The sequence below is a fragment of the Mus caroli genome, chromosome 19, assembly GCF_900094665.2.
Source record: "Mus caroli chromosome 19, CAROLI_EIJ_v1.1, whole genome shotgun sequence".
NCBI classification, from domain to species: domain Eukaryota; kingdom Metazoa; phylum Chordata; class Mammalia; order Rodentia; family Muridae; genus Mus; species Mus caroli.
The window spans coordinates 39,256,113-39,273,653 of NC_034588.1; the positions used below are offsets into that span (position 1 = coordinate 39,256,113).

The 17,541-nt window shown below is 40.3% G+C and overlaps 1 protein-coding gene across 3 annotated transcripts in view; it reads left to right on the forward strand.

The window, feature by feature from the left end:
• The window catches only part of R3hcc1l (R3H domain and coiled-coil containing 1 like), a 73,309-nt gene extending 55,770 nt beyond the window's left edge, over positions 1-17,539 (forward strand). The window contains exons 4-8 of one of the 3 annotated variants that reach the window (XM_021151700.2): positions 884-1,059; positions 7,034-7,104; positions 7,890-7,985; positions 8,466-8,606; positions 15,886-17,539. In XM_021151700.2, the coding sequence (XP_021007359.1) occupies positions 884-1,059; positions 7,034-7,104; positions 7,890-7,985; positions 8,466-8,606; positions 15,886-15,953 (552 nt within the window). In that variant the 3' untranslated portion in view covers positions 15,954-17,539. Of the gene's footprint in view, positions 1-883; positions 1,060-3,257; positions 3,379-7,033; positions 7,105-7,889; positions 7,986-8,465; positions 8,607-15,885 lie in introns of those variants that run through there. The other 2 variants (XM_021151698.2, XM_029472454.1) reach the window with 2 other exon arrangements.
• Positions 17,540-17,541: the final 2 nt, after the last annotated feature.

Here is a 17,541-nt window from a genome sequence, read left to right on the forward strand (position 1 = left end):
AGACCAGGCTGGCCTCGAACTCAGAAATCCGCCTGCCTCTGCCTCCCGAGTGCTGGGATTAAAGGCGTGCGCCACCACGCCCGGCTGGTACCAGGGCTTTTCATCTTTCCTTTTTCTGTTGCTTAAAGTGTGGGCAGTTAATAGCTTTAAGGGGTTTTTGAGTTTTCTTTTTAGTGAGATAGCAGTTATTACTCTTTTGTAGCCTTAGGTAGCTCTTCTACTAGGAGCCTTGAGTGTAACTGCTTATGCTACTTACGTTTGTCTTAACAAATTCCTTTGTAAGCTTTCTCCTCACCTTTTAATACATAGTAAAATTAAAAGCTTTTCACTCTTAGAACTTTGTTTTTGTTCACTTCTAGAAAAGAAATTATGAGGTGAGCCACGAGCCTTATCAGTGAGCCCAGTTAAAACAAGTGTTAATTTATCTCTTCCGCTGTTGTCTGAAATTGAGTTTCCAGGATGTGCCATTTGTAACTCATTATACTAACCCTTCATCCATCCATCCTTTCTTCCTCCAGCCATCCCTGTACTCCACACTCCAGGGCCTTACATATGCTAGACAAGTGTTGTATCACAGAGCTATGTCCACACCTCCCTGATCAGTCTATTTTCTCACTTGCTAATTGATAGATACAAGCTAAGTTTTATGCCTTGCTTATTTAATGAGATTTTAACACCTTTTCCAACATTCCACATGTATGATTATAAATCAGTGGATCTGGCCAGTATTATATTCATAAACACCACGGATACAGACATAATGCTGAAAGTTAAGGAATAGAAACCTGGAGACAGAGCAGGATTGTTTATACATGAAAGGGTATTTTTATGATGTCTTGATTCTCCACTAGCAGGCATTTTACTATGTTTTTCTCCTCCCTAGTTATCTGGGAATGTGAAGAACAGAAAAAGCATCCAGGAGCCTAGATTTGATTATTACAGTCATGAACTTCCTGATATTGACCTCAGTGAATGTGAATTCCCACATGTCATTGAAATTTATGATTTTCCTCAAGAATTTCGTACAGAAGACCTTTTGCGGATTTTCTGCAGTTACCAGTAAGTGTTTATTTGTAGGTGGTTCCAAATGTTAGATAGTGTGAGAGAAAGTCATCTTAATAATTTAAAAAAACATTCTTTAGTCATTTCTTTTAGTTAGCACTAGGTTTGTGTGCTGTTTAGATCAATTATAAAACCTGTATTTCAGACTACAGTTTTTTTCAACGGTAGCCTTTATAGATCCTGTTGTAACGTTTACAAAGACCACTGTTGGTGATGACTCTAAGTCTATCTTGGTGGTACATTTAATCCATTTATATTTATTGTAATTATTGGTGTATTTGACCTTATATCCACGCCTTTGTTTTTTATATTTGCCTGTCATCTCTCCAGTGTATACTTCTAGCTTTTTCCTCTTTTTTTCTTGACTTACAGGTTGACATTTTGCACATTTAATTTCTTAAATGTAATCTGTTTCTGTTCTTTGATGGTTACTCTAGAAATTATAAAAATGCCTCCCCCCCCCCTTTTCTAAATACTGCAAGGTCTTTTTAATTCCATCTATCTTACACCTAACTTATATACTGTTTTCTTATGTTTTGCTGGTAACAAACTCCTGTTACTTCTTCTTCTCCTCCTCTTCCTCCCTCTTCTTCCTCTCTCTCTCTCTCTGTCTTTTTTGTTTTGTTTTGAGACAGTGTTTTTCTGTATAACAGAGCCCTGGCTATCCTGGAAATTGATCTGTTGACCAGGCTTGAACTCACAGAGATCCACCTGCCTTTGCCTCCAGAGTACATGCGGTGCAACTGCCTGGCTACGTGTTGTGGGTTTTGGTTTTGTTTATTTTGTTGTTGTTGTTGTTTTGGTTTTTGTTTGTTTGTTTGATTTTTTTTGTGGGTTTTTGTTTTGTTTTTTGTTTTTTTCGAGACAGGGTTTCTCTGTGTAGCCCTGGCTGTCCTGGAACTCACTTTGTAGACCAGGCTAGCCTGGAACTCAGAAATCTGCCTGCCTCTGCCTCCCAAGTGCTAGAATTAAAGGCGTGTGCCACCACTGCCTGGCAGGTGTTGTGCTTTTTTAATAGCTTTATATCCGTTTCATTCTTATTACAACTGCTTTTTAACTGTACAAAGGATTAGTCATGGTTTTATGTATGCTAGGTAATGTCCTACCACTGATCTGCACCCTAGTTATTCTTGAAAAGATTTGTATTGTGTATATATTAATAATTCTACATTGGCAATTATTTTTCTCTGAGAAACATGAAGATACTCTTAATGGTTATGACTTTCTTTTGGGTGAGAGGTTAGCTGACAGTCTCCATGTCACTTCTGATCATAATCTCTTTTCTGGATGCTTATAAATTTTTCTTTTTGAGTTCAATATTGATATTTTTTGCTAAGAATGTGTACTTTGTGGATTTTTCAAACTTTTCCTGATTGAGATTATGTCTGATTATTAAATCAGTAATTAATTCTTTTATTGATTAAAGGCCTTAGACATTTTCTCTTCAATGTTGTCTCAGACCCAGTCTTTCTTCACCTCCTCCAAGATACAAATTTGATGTGAGTTAGGTTTTCTTGTTTAACTTTCTTGTCACCTCTCTTTTGTATCTCTCATCTTTTTTTCCCTGAGACATTCAGTTTGGGATTCTAGTTCACGTTATCTCTTCCAAGCTGTGCTTAGTCATTGTTAACTATTTCTATTGTATTTCCAAAGTTTGTTCTATGATTTTTACCTTGAATTTTTCAAAAGATGCAGTTTTAAAGTCTGCTTGATCACTTTTACAGCCTTTTTTCTCCGTATGTCTTCAGTTTGCTTTTTTTTTTTTTTTTTTTTTTTTTTTTTTTTTTTTTTTTTTTATTTCTTAAGTACATTGAGCATAGCCCTGCTATAGTCTCTGCTAATTCTGTTGTCTAAAGCCCCTTTAATTGTAGTTTGTCTCTGGTAACTTCAGTTTCTGTCAGTACTTGCTCATGGTGTCCTCCTTTTTGGGGAATTAAGCTATATTTGTACTATAAGTTGATGTTTTTCTTGGGATTTATGGGTATTAAGGCTGATGAAAAAAAGAGGGACTTTTCTTAAAACCTCTGGGCATTTCCCAAGGATGCTAACAGTTTAGGAGTTTTCAGATTAAATGGTTGATTTAAGGGTTTTTGGCCACTCAAAAAATGTCAAATGGGGAGTGTTATATTGTTTAATTATTATATGTCACAACCATTTTATTTTGACACATATAAATATCTGTTTACTTGTGCCAGGTTCTTAATGAGGTGTCCAGCTGTCCCTGACTTTTTATCCATTGGTGTGTTGGTTAGACAGTTCTTGGAAGTCACCTTCATACTACCTCGCTGTCCTAGTTAGGGTTTTACTGCTGTGAACAGACACCATGACCAAGGCAAGTCTTATAAAAACAACATTTAATTGGGGCTGGCTTACAGGTTCAGAGGTTCAGTCCATTATCATCAAGGCATCAAGGTGGGAGCATGGCAGTATCCAGGCAGGCATGGCACAGGAGGAGCTGAGAGTTCTGTCTTCATCCAAAGGCTGCTAGTGGAAGACTGACTTCCAGGCAACTAGGGTGAGGATCTTATACCCACACCCACAGTGACACACCCATTCCAACCAGGTCACACCTATTCCAACAAGGCCACACCTTCAGATGGTGCCACTCCCTGGTCCAAGGATATACAAACCATCACACTCGCCTATAATTTATAGCTTCAAATCTTTAAAGAAAGATAAGAAAATTTAGCATGTCTTCAGATTTTTTTGGGTGAATAGACCCAAGGGCTGTTTTTTTTATTTTATAGTTTGTTTCTAAAGTGACTTATTTAGTCTTCCAAATCATTCAACTAATTTTTTTTTTTTTTGCTGGTGTTTTGTTTTGTTTTGCCAGGGTTGCCACATAATCCCAGCTGGCCTTGAGTTCTTCCCTGATTCGCCCTTTAGAGTGCTGGGATTATAAGCATGAGCTACCATCCCTGGCTCATCTCAGTTCCTCTCCACACTCATAATTCATTCAGTTTTGTATTGTTACAGGGAGTAAAGAGTTCAGGTCTGTTACGAGTGCTCTTCAGAACAATTATGCTAACTCTTGGTGTGTGTTTAAGTGGTACATTTTAGGAGAAGGTAAAGGAATCAGAAGTATACATATTACATATAACTTATAATAAAAAATAGACTCAGGAACAGAAAGGTAGTTCGGAAAGTATTAGGAAAAAGATTTTCAGGGCCTAGAAGAAAGTCAATATCAAGAAGGGGTATACTTTAATATTTCAATCCTGCTATTAAAAATGAATCAAATCTATTTGATGCTACAAATTTAAATTTAAAATTCAGTTTATTTATATCCCAGGTGCCAAGATTATAGACATGCTCAGCCAGATCCCAACTTTACATTGAATTTGTAAGATTCTGTTTCAGAGCATAGCTCCTAAATCTTTCTGGTAAAGGACGAGAGAGTTCATATTTCAGGTAGCTGTGCTGTCTCAGTATGACAGCCATAGACAGGATGTAAACAAATGAGTGTGGTTGAAAAAAATAAACCTTTATAAAAATGGCTGTTTTTTGTTTTAAGACAGGATTTAGGTAGCCCAGCCTGGCCTTGAACTCTTGATCTTCTGCTTCAGTTTTAAGAACTTCTGGGGTTTACCACCACATCTGGCCTGTGTCTTATTCTTGAGGGGAAAAAAAAACCCCACATTTTTGTTTATTTATTTGTTTGTTGAGACAAAATTTCTCTGTGTAACAGCTGTGGCTGTCCTGGAACTCAGGCTGTAGACCAGTAGAGCAGGCTGGCCTTGAACTCACAGAGATCCACCTGCATCTGCCTCCCAAGTGCTGGGATCAAAGGCGTGGGCCACCACTGCCCAGCAGAATATTTTAAGGAAAGTGCTAGAATAGCTGATATTAACTAGCAGTTATTTACTTGTTTCATCAGTTAAACTCAAGTTAGGGAAGGCAACTGAAAGATGCAGAGTTGAATAGATTCTGGAATATATTTAATCTGGGCTGTAAACCTTACTGTAAATGTGTAGTGTCGGCAAGTCATTGATTCAGGATTTTTTTAAAGATCCAATGTCAGATGCTGTTCAATACCTAATCGATGTTTAAGAGCAGTCAATAAGATTAAGTCTCAGATTTGAGCTACCTTAGATTATCATTGATGAAGTTAGACTGTCATTAATAAAATAGGGGGCATTTTGTTTATGTCTAGAATTTCCTCAGTGATTATTGAGGTTTGCTGCTTCTTTTGTTTTTGAGAAAGTTTCTTAGTTTGCAGCCCAGGCTGGCCAGGCACTCACAATCTTCCTGTCTTCTCTTCTCCAGCACTTAGCTTTACTCAGGCATTCACCACTGTGTCAGTTAAGGAGCAGTAATTCTTTGAGTCGTTTGCTTCTCTTTGCTTTGTCTCCTTCTAACAGTATCTGTGAGAGGGTTTCTATAAACTCCAAAGCCATGTCATAAAGTCATTTAAAGGACAGTGAAGCCTCAGGGGCTAAAATGAGACTTTTAGCTATGAGTCTTTCTGCAACTGTTCTAAACTCTCTGCAGGAGAGACTCTGACTGTTGGACTTTAAGTCTTCACCCTGAGGCCATCTTATAGTACCGTCCAGCTTACTAAGTTCTCTAAGTCATCTTCCAAGTTTCCTCGATTTTTCTATCAAGGAAAGTGTTGAATAGGGAAAGAGATTTTAGGATTTTTTAATAGTGACTTACAAGATTATGATGTAGAAGTGTAGACTAATATCTGAGTTAGATACCAGAGTCAAGTTTATCTTTCATCAATGTCCATATCAATATTAATCTCCTGGTGGATATTGCTATTAATAATAAAAATAATGAGCACTGTTCCTTTAAGGGTTGCCCTCTTAGTGCTGACTATCATATTCTTGCCTGTCATGGACAATCTTATTTCTATCTTCCTCCCCGATGGCTAGCTCAGGCTGCCAGGGGAGGAGGACCAGCAATCTTCCCAAGTTGTGAGCCTGTGAACTGCAGTGACTCCCGCAGCCAGATCCCTCCATTGGTGCAGGAGTAGTGCACGTGCATTAGGGGAGTGTTGGTAACCAGTAGCTGTCTGATTAGCTGTAAGGTCTGCCCAGCAGGAAGGACTCATGCCTGCTAGTGTAAATATGCTGCTAGTGTAAATATGGCTAAGGACGACCTGTGGCTGGAGAGGTCAGAGACTCCAGGGGAGAACCTACTACTGTCAGGTTGCTAAATTGATAGAGCATTCCTTCTAATACTAGGAGTCAGGGGGAGGGAAGGAATAGATTTAATTAAAATAAAATTTATTCATGTATTAAGGGAATTTAAGTACATTTGCACATGTGTGTGTGTGTGTTTGTTGTCATCCTGACATTCTTTGTGCTCACTGTGTAGCTCTGTTCTAAACTAAAAGGCTATTTTTCTAATATTAAATGTTTATTATGATTTCTTTTACTGTGATTTCCTTTTTCTTGGGTTTTTTGTTTTTGTTTTAGCTAGCTACAGTTATTTCTATTACCCCTGACACACACCTTATTTTCTTTCTACAATAAGAAAGAATAGTAAGCATTAGTAAGTACAGTTGTAATTTTCATTATTTGAGTTAATTTTTTATTTTTACAACTTGAGTTACATCTCTAACAATGTAGTGTTCCCTACACACACGCACATGCACAGTTTACATTTGCATCAGGTCCAGATGACCCCGTCTGACTTCCTGTACTCTTCTATACCTCTTCTGGCTTCCTTTTCCATCCCTTCTCACTTGCTGCTCATAAGGACATCTCTTGAAAACAGTCCACTAACTACTGTACCTCTCCAGCCAGCCAGTTTGTGAGGAATAATTAGTTGGCATCTAGAAAATGCTCCCGGGTCATTCCTAATGACAGGTATTGCTTTTAAATTTTAGTGGCTTCCGTGTGTCAAGCTGTTTTGAGGTCACTATCCCCATTCCTTATCTTATGAAATGCTTTGTAAAATTATTTTAAAGACATTTCATAAAATAAATGTTAAGAAATGTACAAGTTGTTTTCTTTTGTTACAGAAAGAAAGGATTTGATGTTAAGTGGGTAGATGACACACACGCCTTAGGAGTCTTCTCCAGCCCAATCACAGGTACTGCCCAGTGACTCTCAGGGCTTCAGGGCCCTTGTGTTTATTTTCTCCTGTGCCAGGATCTGTGTTAGTGTCTGTATTAGAACAAACACTGGCTTTTGAGGACTGTGGCCTGTACCCACACGTTCTCTCCCTCTTCTCTTGAATCCAGCATTTGGTATTTGGAAAGGTAGGCACTTCCTCCCTGGCCATTTGCACACTTAAATGTCAGACATGATAAAGACCAAAGTGAGACTAAATTTTACACTATTTATTTTTTTTCCTTCAGAAAAATGAATTAGAAATAGAATTCTATATAATTCTACTGTAATAGCTACTCTCTGAATATATGGTTGGTCTTTTATCCACAGACATACCCTGGACTCAGGATAGAGCTTAGGCAGAGGATCCGCAGCAGTCAGAGGTGCTGGATTGACCTGCTGTCTGAACCATCTTTAGAGCATGAATTTGCATGGACCGGATAAAATATTTTTGACTTTGTGGAGCAAAAAGCTTCTGTACTTACCTAACTGGATTTTTGTAGCAAGAAAGTAGCCACAGTGTGCAAATGAGCATGGCTCTGTTTCATACAGTTTTATTTACAGAAACAGAAAGCCCAGTTGCTGCATTTGGTTTGATCCTTCTTCTAAAGTAATCATTATCCTACTTGCTGTTTACAGATTTTCTATATTTTATGATTTTTTTCTTGCCATGACACATAACTTGTGGGAACAAATGCTTTGTAAGACATAGCCCCAAATTCTCGTGTGCGCCACTTTCCTTCCTTATCTCTGCTCTTCCTGCAGCTCGAGATGCCCTGGGTACTAAACATACCATGGTGAAGATCCGGCCCTTGTCACAGGCCACAAGAGCAGCCAAGGCCAAAGCTAGAGCGTGTGCTGGTGAGCCTGTAACCTCTCTGCTGTTGTTCCTTATTGATGCTGACGTTGCTATTGGTTCCAGCAGTTTCTCATGATCCAGAGTTCTGTAGACATTGCATTTTTCTGTCAATACTTGTATTGATGTGATTTTAAGGACAGAAAGGAAAAGAGCATGTTGGAAGTGAGCCCTTTGAGCAGCCGCTTGAACTGGCCAAAGGCAGGCAGTACAGTAGCCAGGTTCTGATGACATCTCCGCCTAAGTCACCTGATATAGTTGTTTGATAGACTTGCTGTAAGAAATTGTGTTAATGCAGATAATACAGCCCGGGTTGTTTGTGCTTTGCCGTGCTAATTTCCTTGGATCATCATCTATCAGGGCTGTATTAATTACTGCTGATACCGCCCTTGTTAGTCTGTTTTGTATGTTAATTACTGAGTTAAATCACTTGGAGCTGTAGTGGTTTCTCTTTCTTACTGCCTTTCTCCTTTTTTTCCCCTCAGAGTTTCTCCAGCCAGCAAAGGAACGACCTGAGACTTCAGCAGCCTTAGCCAGAAGGCTAGTCATCAGTGCCCTTGGGGTTCGAAGCAAACAGAGCAAAACTGAACGGGAAGCAGAGCTCAGGAAACTGCAGGAAGCCCGAGGTGAGCTGACTGGTGTTCTTTGGTCTGGTCCAAAGGGCTTCACTATGAGGCACATGTCGGAAAAGAGTAATGTGCGTTCCATCTTGTTGTTTCCATCTTCAAGAAGCCTCTCAGATGCATCGATGGTGTTTTTACTCCTGTGTGCACAAGGCGTCTAGTAAATTTACTGTTGCTGAGAGGTAGGCTCTGCTTTCACAACTCTTTCCTGGCTTTTCTACAGTTTGTTTCAAACTAAAAAAAGAAAAAAAGAAAATTAAATTTTCCCTCTGAAGACTTCAGTCTCCCAGGCCTTGTTTCCTGTGCTTTCATTGCTCCATGACCACGATGACAGTGTCATGGTGTGATCAGATGGCTTAGATCTTTGTTGGTAGAAGGCAAGTTAAGGCAGAGACAACAACTGATATTGATGATAATAACTGTAAGAAGAATTATGTCTTCTTAACACCGTCAAGTAGATTCACCTGACTTCTGATGATTCTCTAAAACCCACAAGTTCTCAGAAAATATTTCCACAGATCCATAGGCAGGACTTTTTTTATAGTTTGGTGTTAAGCTTAAAATATCTCTTCTCTTTATTGGTTTTTTAATTCTAGGTAAAGACTTGGACTCAGGCTTGACACAGAAGTATTTTTTTTAACAGCTATCAAGCTTTAGACAAGTTCTTTGCCTTTACCCAAGACGTATAGAATCAGTGAAAACAATTCTGAAAATTCCACTTACCAAAAAGTGACTTCATTTTTCCTTTAAACCAACTGAAGTTTCAAACTGCTTGTTTATTGCCAGTCTAACAAGGCCATTAATACTTCTGTCCACTATGCTTTGGTGATAGCAGGCGGCTTTTGGACTCTCAGCTGCACCGGCCAGATAACCAGTGAGTGAGAGCATCATGGCAGGGGTTAGAGTTTCAGGAGGGAACCCAGCTAATTTACCTTAATGATGATAATGAGGCAGTTCTGTTTTCTAGTGCATTGTCTATCCAAAGGTTGCTTATAGAGGATAGAAAAGGGAAAGGGTTGCCTTTGCTCTTATAGATGGCAAACAACAGAACTGGATCAAAGGATGTGTAGTATTCCTAATCCTTACATTGGTTATGTCTTAAGAAAGCGACTCTTGGATGTAGCTACAGTTATCTATCTCAGAGTGGGAGTAGAGGAGCCTGGGGATGTAGCTCAGTTGTCAAGCTTTTGCTTAGCATGCCCTAAGGCCTTGGGTTCAGTTCCAGCACTGAACAGAAGCAAACAAAAAAGGATGAGGGAAGGTAATGGGAGAGGTATCGACTGAGGAACTGGCTCCCTTTGCTGGACGCCACGCCTTCCGTGTGAGCGTAAATCCCCTGTATCTCTACAAATACTGTGGCTGTCACTTTGCTGGGATAAAATCGTCTGCGTGTTCTCTCGTTCTCGGCAGGCCCACCATCATGCTGCTTCTCTGGATGTATTTGTTTAAATGCTTTACTGTCCAAAGCACATTTCCGTGGTGCAGTTTCAAAGTGAGACTGTTGACTGAGTGACTTTTGTTTGTTTTTTAAACAGTTCACTTTGTTGTCCTGAATGGTTTAGAACTTACTGTGTAGCCTAGGTTGCCTTTGAACTTACAGCAGGCCTACATCAGATTCTGGGGTTCTGGGCCACCATGCTAACTTCTCTGTTGCTTTTTAAAATGAAAAATATTTCAGGGGCTGGAGAGATGGCTCAGAGGTTAAGAGCACTGGCTGCTCTTCTAGAGGTCCTGAGTTCAATTCCCAGCAACCACCTGGTGGCTCACAACCATCTGTAATGGGATCCAATGCCCTGTTCTGGTGTGTCTGAAGACAGAGTATTCATATACATAAAATAAATAAATGTTAAAAAAAAAAAAAAGAAAGAAAAATATTTCATAGTTTGTTTGTTTCTCTGAGCTGATGCTCTCACGGTGTTGCCTGTCCTGAACTTCTGCCGCAGCGTTTCAGCTCCTCTGGTAATTGGAGCTCAAGAGCCTCTGTGTTGTAATTAAGAGACCAACTGGGAAGGCTGCGTGGATTACAGAAGGCCGTTCTGTCATTCTGCAGCACAGCTCTTCTGTGACTGAGAAAATGGAGATGGGCAGTTTCTTTTACTAGCATCCTCTTGAATTAAGCATCCTCATGGAGCTGTATGGAGTCTAGGTTCTTTATGTGTTTTGTTCCTCTTAAAACTTAGAGTCCAGTAGTGACTGTATGCACTAAGCAAAGCTCAAACCAGGGATTACTTTTAGATTCTTTAAGCAATGGCTCCTCCCGAGCTCTCCCACTCCTCGCTCTCTCTTTCTCTGTGTGTGGTGTTAGGGTTAGATGCAGGGCCAGTGCAAGGCAGGCCTCTGTCACTGAGCTGTATCCTGCTGCTGCTGCTGCTGCTGCTCTTGTTTTATTTCTGATGCTTTCTAGTGTAAGACATGGATAAAAGGGTTGTCTTAATGAAGGCACTGGATGGAGACTCCCAAGTAGAAATTCTGATGGTGTTGGCTTCATACCTACGATGCAAGACACTGGCCCCATGTCTTAAGCTGGCCCCATGAAATTAAGTAACAGAGGTTACCACCTAGGAAAACGAGAAAGGGGATTTGAATGTAGGCTTTTCTAATTAAAACTCATTTTTTTCTACCCTTTTGAAAGGTTTGGGGGATAATTGCCATTTCCCCCTTGGGGAAAATATTACTTTTATAAATAAATTTTTGATGTCCCCAGACAATGCATATAATAGGCTTCTTTTTAGTTATAGATACCAAAGATTGGCTAGCAGCTTTAACTGAGAGAAAATTTCTTTGGTTTGCTATAAATCTGGATGATAGTTTAAACCTGTTTCTCCTTCCTTTTTTCCTTAGTAGGAATCCAGAACATCTGGACATCATTCTTTACTCTCAGCTCTTTCTGTAAAGACCAAAGGTAGATCACTAAATAAAGAAAGAAACCTGGGCTGTAATAGAACTGTTGCCATTTAACTAGCTGTGTGGCTTTGAGGTCTTACCAGTCTTTCTGTCCACTTCCCAACTAGGAATGCTTGCTCTACCTAACCATGGGGAGGGTTTTTTGAGTACAACATAATTTAATCTTGAAAAGGTGCTTTTACAAATTTAAGATATGGTTCTGTTTTCTGTGTTGTAATATGGCATGAGTATTGACAAGAGTATATTATGTATTGCTGCTCTTCCATTACACGGAACAGATGGACCTGATCAGTCATGGCATTCTCCCTTGGCAGGTACTGACATACCCATTGCCAGTTGATCAGCATTAGCACGGACCTAGCATGTGCTCATTGTCTGTACTGTATGCTATTCTGTTATAGATCCTTTCATTTATATATAATAATCTAACCCTTCTTTGTCCTCCATGAAGAATTCTGTTGACTGCCAGGGAGTTAAGGACAGAAAAGATAGACGTGCTCCTTGTCTCTGTACATGAACGATACTGATTACTTTGGGTTTTCTTGATAAATGTTAGTATTTTACTCTGGACGTTCTCTGCCCTGTCCTAAAAGAGTTGAACATACCTAATCATTTGAGTTTCTCCGATAGAATTTTCTATCCTACTTGGATTCTGCTGACGTTTCAGTGGAACAGCTTATCCCTCAGTCCTTTAAGGGAGAGCACTAAAGCTGGAAGAGTTGAGGAGAAGGAAGTGCCAGCCCACTTAAAGCAAATCACAGTGTGTGTGTCAGAGGAAAAACCTTTAGTGCATTGTTCTTGAGCATGAGGAGAGTGTCTTTTGGTCCAGGAGAGTACGCAACAGATCAGAGCTGTGCTGAGAGTGGAAGTGGAACATAGATCATCCCTGAGTGCTTCGGATTGAGGTTAATCAGGTGTTTCAACCACTGCTTCATGCTCAATGATGAAACCGCATAAGTAAAGGGCTCAGCACAGGAGTATCTGGGACATCTTCCTGTGTTCTCCATTCCAAATATTTGATTGCTGACTAAAATTAGAAATGTATGTCACTGCTTCTCAGAATAAGCTGCTCTCTCATCTTCAAAGTCTGCTATAATTTTATTTCATAATTTCACTTCATTCTTAGGAGGAGATGATTAATTGGCTGGTTCTAAAAGGCCAGCATTTGGTTCATAGGTCTAAAGCAGAGGAAGTAAATAATTTAATCATTTAGTTTGATTAATTAAATCACAGCAAACTTAGAGTCATCTCGGAACAATACTTGCTCTTTTGTAGTAAAACAGATTTACCCATGGTAGCTAACTCTGGGAAACCTTCTTGCATATTCCATCATTCTGCAGCGCTGTATTACTGACCATAGTCAGATTTTCAAGGTATTTTCATGTTTTTTCCTGTATTAATCTGAAATTCACTTCATTTCTAACCATATAAGTATGTGAAAAAATTTTTACAGAGATGTAATATTTATCCTTTTTTTTTTTTTTTTTTTTTTTTTTTTTTGATTCAGAGACAAAAATGTCAACACTAGGACTAACTGACCACTTCAAGTGTTGCTAAAATAAACAGCCCATGGTTCCTTGTACTTAACACACTGTAGATCATCTGCCAGTTAGCTGGGGCCTGATGAGCTCTGCATTACCTTCTCCTGGAACACTGATGAGCGTATAAATACTTGATAAACTTTGTCTGAAGCCTTGCTACAATTAAGAGTTTGCTTATACTGCTCCCTTCTCTTGATCTCCCAAGTTTGCCAGGGAATAAAGGAAGGCAATTAAATTTGCCCAGGCTTGTTCTGCACAAAGCTTGCTGATTATTACTCTGTAGGTGGCGACAAGTGGGTTTTGTGATCATTTTTTAAGTGCCCAAGTAAATTTTGAAAGTCTTTAATTTGCAGCCCTTCTCTTTCCTTCCCTTTTCTTGTCAAATAAAGCCTGACCTGGGGCATTCCCTTCTCAGGCCTCAGCACCTCTCTTCCCTGACTTCAGTGGCTCGCTCAGTGGGCATTCTATCTGTGCTTTCACACTGGAGTGGGCGTCTTCAGGACAGTTTATGGAAATGCTTCAGGCTAGCCATTCCCTTCTACTGTTCCAGTCTCTCCTGCTCCCTTCTACTGTTGCCTGGGCTGTTTGCGCCCTTCACTCCTTTGTGCTCAATGGAGGCCATGCTAATGACAGCCTTTTTTCATGTAGCCAGTCATGTAATACCTTCTTTTGATAAAGGGACATGTTTCTTTCAGTTAATTTTTTCACATGCTTTTCCTATTCTTTTGATATTTTCAGATGCCAGGATCGTGGGAAGTATGCTACTTAAAAATAAGAACTGGGTTTCGGCCTTAGTTCTTCCTGATAATTGAGCCTTAGTGAGTCATGCAAGTCCCCTGTCTCAGAGGAGAGCACTTGAAAGGCCCTTTGACCTGTATTCTCTGTGTTTCATATGCTTTATAGTTTCGCTATTTCTGTGTGCTTCTTTGTTTCCATGTTTTACCACCAGAATTGACACACCCATGCACACATGCACACATGCACCTGCTCAGGTGAGACTTAGAAGTTAGGGGACTTTTGTTAGCAAGCATTTAGCAGTGGACATATTTCAAAATTGCGACTTTACAAAGATGGCACAGTGTCTGTATTATATGTTTTATAACACCAAAAGCAAACACATTAACACTCATGTTCCTTAGGCAAAGTATGTAACAAGTCACACTAAGTGAACAGTACAAGCCTCATGTCGGGTTAGGTTTGTTAACAAAAATGAATTTTGACACAAACTTTACAATAAAAACTTTATCTTCAGAACTTTTGATTTTGGACTTGTGAATTATAGGGCGGTCATATTTTTCTATTGTTTATGGATAATTTTTCTGATTTGTTTCCTATCTTAATGAGCAATTTTAGTTCTAGTAAATAATTTTCCTGATTCCTTTGTTTTTCCTTGGAATTCACAACCAGTTTTTTTCATCCGTGGCTGCTTTGCATTTACATCTTCCCTAACTCAGAACCATGCTACTTTCCTAGGAAGTCCTGGCAAAGTTTGGATAAGTTTATCCTTGGCATTGCTCATGGAGAACCTCAGCCAACCCAAGCCTGCCTGCTTTGCAGTTGAATTCTTGGGCGTAGTGTTAATCAGCCTCCAGTTTGTAATTTGTTGATCCTCATTTTTTGCCTTGTGTAATTTTGTTGCTATATTCAGATGATGCCACAAGATGGTGCCCAAATAGCAAGGAATTTCTCTCTCACATTCCCAGCCAACTTCCTTCCCCTTAACAGTACAGTCAAGTGTAGTTTAGAGATTTTGTAAGTGATGTTCATGATTTGGAAGATAGGTTGAGATAGCAAGTGTTAAAACTCACCTTGATTTCTGTAATCCACCTGGTTCATGACTTGAAGACTCTTTTGTAGACATTGTCAGTCCGGAATAAGAACTCTTAAAAAGAATCATTTAAGGCTTATAATATGTATTTCTGGTATTAAGGTGAATGGCTGTCAGCTATAAAGTTAGAACTGGTATTGTGCACAAAAGAAACTATTTGGAGCACAAAGTTGTATATGTTATATTGGAGACACCTACCAGTACACCGAGTTCCCTGGGTGTACCTCAGAGCTCAGTTGCCTAGACACCGTGAGCTCCTTTGCTAAAGTGGTCCTCCTGCATTAGTTTTTTAGGTGGCTGGGCCTACAAGCATGGTCTGCTGCTCTCAGCTAGTATATATGTACTGGTAAATGAAAATGAAAAATGAAGTTTCTATATTAAAAATAATTAAAGGTGAATTATACCATTTATATATTTTGTCTTAAAAATTAGTCACTCCTTTTCCTCCGTTTTACATGGTGATTATTTTTTCTTTCTGGAATAGTCTCTAGAACAGTGGTTTTCAAGCTATGGGTTGATCCTTTTCACAGGGGTCACCCAAGACCATTGGAAAACACGGGTATGTGCATTGCAATTTATAACAGTAGCGAAATTATAGTTATGAAGTAGCACACATGTAATTTTATGGCTGGGGGTCACCACAACATGATGAACTGTATCAAAGGGTCGCAACATTAGGAAGGTTGAGAACCACTGCTCTAGAACATTTTTGGTTTGGTTTGTGTTTAACGTGTGGAGCCCTGAGTTTCATCCTAAGCATGACAGAAAAGAAAAGAAGGAAAGGTAAAAAGAGAAAGGGGAAAAAAAGAAAGAAAAACCAAGAGTAGTATCAGTTCTTTAAAGCACTTGGAAAGCTAAAAAGATGTTAATTAACCTCTAGGATCAGGTGAAAGGTGATCAAGGAATCCCCCTGTCTCATGAATAATCTTTGTCATGTAATTTGATTAAAGGAGACTTAGTGGCATGTGGAATCTATAATCATATGATCAACATTGGCCTTTATTTACAGAGAGAAAACGGTTGGAAGCCAAGCAACGGGAAGACATCTGGGAAGGCAGAGACCAATCTGTGGTTTGAATGTCGGTTCCTGAAAGGAGTGAATCCATGAGTGGGAAGTGGTTGATATTCTTGAGACAAGAGGATCTTTCCAGAGCTGTGCACATGCAGATGAGCATGTTAAAGAAAACATGAACAAAACAGACGACTTGGAGAACGAGGGTCCAGTCCTCACTCTTGAATTCAGACCTGTCCACTGTGACAGAGATGTTAAAAGGAACTGTCATGTGGGAAGGAAAATGGAAGTGGCTTCTAAGTGTCCTGGGTGGAGCAGGGCATGTTCGTGTGGGTCAGGCCTCCAGGAAGTCTGAAGCAAATGTTAAGCAAAACAGAGGATTCAAGCGTGCAGTGATAGGAGTCGCAGGTCCGTGCAGGGTGCTCCTTAGTACTTCTCAGAGTGGAGAACTGCAGGATGAGGGGCAGCAGTAAGATGGGGAGTGGAAACAGCTCACAGACAGGAGTGCCTGGTGCACTCGGCTCGTACAGAGACTACACTGCTGGCCCAGAACTCCAGAGCCCCTGAACTACGGCGCATCGTGGGTGTTTGTTCCTGAGTGTGTACTAAGCTTGGGGCCTGGTACTTGGGGCCTTCACAGCAGCCGGGTCTGCTACCTTCCTTCCTCACAAGAACCAGCCCTAGGGAACTGAGTGCCGCTCCAGTTTAATCAGTGATATCTTGTGAGAGGGAGACATTAAAGGCTATTTTATAACATAAATCATTTTGGTGTTTATAAATCTTAACCCCCATCCAAAAACCAACATCAGAAGAAGAAAACAGAAAAACCTGTAGATGAGTTCTCTAGTCTTAATGTCTCTTCATGCCTGGTTTAGACAGGTACTAACTTTTATCAGCCCAGCGAGTATAGTGCTCTCTGTCTTTTCTGCCCTAGTGTAGATCCCTAAGTGCTGTCTTGGCAGTTCTGTGTGGCAGCTCCTCCTGCCCTCATCTCCTCATGCATCTTCCCTCAAATCTGACACCCTACAGGAAACGTCTGTCTCACAGTATGTTCTTGGTACAATCTTAGCCTGTGCCAGAGGCTTGGCAAGCAGGCCCAGACCATGCAGTACAGTGATGGGCCGAGCCGCTGGATAGCTTAGAGCCTCCAGCTCAGCCTTTTCTGTCTCACAGCTGCCTTCCTGGAGGTTTTGGAAAGTAGTTCTGTGCTGAGGAGACGGTAGTGCTGGTCTCTAAGGTGCTGAAGTGGCAGGAACCGGTGTCACATTGTGTTTTCAACTGGGGCAGAACCTGCTTTTGATTCCTGTGACAATGATGGATTAGCAGCTTTGTCTAGAACGTGGTAGAACGGGGCTCTTCAAATATCCCTCGATGACCCTGGCCTTGGCTCTGAGTCCTGACCTGCCCCTCTTGCTAGTCCCAACTGGAGCTCTGTCACAATTCTTCAGCACTGTTTCTTCACTCCAGGCTTGCCTTTCCAGAGGCTCTGTACAGTGCCACCTTCCATATGTGGGAAAGCATTGTTTTCTTGGTCCTCTGTTTCTGCTCAAGTCTTCGACTTCCACCTGTACAGCCTGTGCTGTGTTCACTGTGCTCGCTCTGCTCTGTTTGAGCAGTGGATACAATGAAAGAAAATACCAAGGACTCCAGTAC